General features: G+C 46.1%; 1 protein-coding gene across 1 annotated transcript in view; it reads left to right on the forward strand.

Moving 5' to 3' along the window:
* H257_17913 (hypothetical protein) overlaps window positions 1–1,530 on the forward strand; it is a gene marked incomplete at both ends in the record, with an annotated part of 2,219 nt that extends 689 nt beyond the window's left edge. The window contains one exon of the mRNA XM_009846876.1: window positions 1,404–1,530. Coding sequence (XP_009845178.1) covers window positions 1,404–1,530 — 127 coding nt within the window. The remainder of the gene's footprint in view (window positions 1–1,403) is intronic.
* Between the last annotated feature and the right edge of the window lie 566 nt (window positions 1,531–2,096).

Genomic DNA, 2,096 nt, shown 5'->3' on the forward strand with positions numbered 1-2,096 from the left:
CACCCACCACCAGCGTCCCCGTCATCACATAATACACCATAATCGGCAGGTTTTGCAGTGTCCGTTGGCGTTCGCGTTCCACTTACTATTAATAGTATCAAAACCGGAAGTCGACCTGTAAATCCTCATATAGAACGCGAACACGTCGCCTACAACCTCCAATGTTGAAGTCATCTGTTGAACTTCTCGTCCATGACCTCGGCCAAACTTTAACTCAAACGTTATTTGTTCAAGTAACAGTCGTTTTATCAAAGTAACACTGTACTGTACATATAATAACGCAAGTGACAATATCTAGATTGTACCCTTCACAGTCAGGAACTGCGCCATCAGTCTTGTTAACAGACAATTCACCTAAGATATTTATTCAACTGCTGCTGCAGTTTCAACTTGCATCCCCAATTCGTACTACTGCAGCAGTAGTCCTCCTCACGTTAGTTCCTGGAGGAACATCAGCATTTCTCCGACCTGAAAAAGAACACCAGAAGTACGAAGTGACGACTTATATTTCGTCTCGAATACTGGAATTGCTACTATTTTTTGGGAGGATGTTGAAGTACAACCTGACAACAACAATCCACCAATCGGATGCGTTTCGTTCAACCAGCCATATGCTAAAAACACTACAATGTACTACAATACAACTACAGTACTTACGTAGTATTAGAGTGGATTTGAAAGTGCCTTATCTGCCAAAACCGGAAGTCGACCTGTCAAACCTTATGTAGAACGTGAACGAACGGGTCCTCATAAATCTGATTGCCATTCCGCGAAAAGTGCACCGACTACTGCCCGTGATTATGATAACTGCATATGATTGGCTGTTCAAGAAAGGCACGACCCTCAAACCAAACTTTTGACACGCCAGGTTTGAGTGGCGGGTGGTGCAGTTCTTGATTGGCATGGAGACACTACAACGACAAAAAATATGTCTATCTTCATCTTCGAATTACATTGGACAAGAATTGCGCACAAAGCACCCCGTGAACACCCACACGTCTGCGTCATGGTGTGGAAACCGAGTTGGAAATGCCAGACGGCCGGGCTTAATACACATCGTTTCGTCCCAGGCAGCACGGTAGCGTAGAGTAGTAATCACCACAGCCTGGAGCCAAGTAGGTAGCCCAACTTCTTGATGCGGAAAATCACTTTGCCCAGCGATGGTGCTCACGCAGTGGAAGTTGTCCTTGCAAGCAGCGTTGCGCTTGGCAATCGAGATAAAATACGCGCCTTGACTAACCTCTGATGCTGTATGACGCATGTGCGGGGCGGCTACACGCCGTCAAATCGGACCTATGGAATTCAAGATCGGCATCTGTCTAGGATTCTATGGGGAGACGACGAGGATCAAAACAACGACCCAGCGACGTCGTTTCTTACATTGTAGTTATGTGTGCGTTAAGCTACGTTGAGCGCCCAGTTATCCCAGGCATCCAGTACAACCTCAATGCTATGTCCGACGCCAACACACTGTTGGACTTTCTCTTCGACGTCATGGGAATGAAGAAGTTAGAGACGCGGCGGCGCTGAGGATGCCAATCAAGAGCTGCACCACTCGCCACTCAAACCTGGCGTGTCAAGTTTGGTTGGAGGGTCGTGCAGTTCTTGATTGGCCAAGAACAGCCAATCATATGCAGTTATCACTGAGCAGACTGGAATGCCAGTCGGTGCACTTTACGCGGAATGGCAATCAGATTTAAGACAACCCGTTCACGTTCTACATAAGGTTTCACAGGTTGACTTCTAGTTTTGGCTGGCAGGTAAGTGCCAACGGACACTTTCAAAACCTCTCTAATACTACGTACTGAGGTTGTAGTACATTGTATTTATGCCACAAATATGGTGTATTGAGATCGGTACGCATACCCTTGCCCATCTGCTGGCGTTTTTGAAAGCATCCGCAACACGGAATGTCAGAGATGAAGCGCTTCAACTCACACGCCGCATGTCTATCACCAAATCAAGATCCCCAATTACTGTACTTATCCGTATATCTGGTGTATGTTGTACAACACTGGTTGTCGCCTTTTAAGTGTAGCCTCAGTATATACCACTACTGTACTACTACAGAAGTTCAATGTAGTAGTACAGTTTTG

The sequence above is a fragment of the Aphanomyces astaci genome, assembly GCF_000520075.1.
Source record: "Aphanomyces astaci strain APO3 unplaced genomic scaffold supercont1.127, whole genome shotgun sequence".
Taxonomy (NCBI): Eukaryota; Oomycota; class Saprolegniomycetes; order Saprolegniales; family Verrucalvaceae; genus Aphanomyces; species Aphanomyces astaci.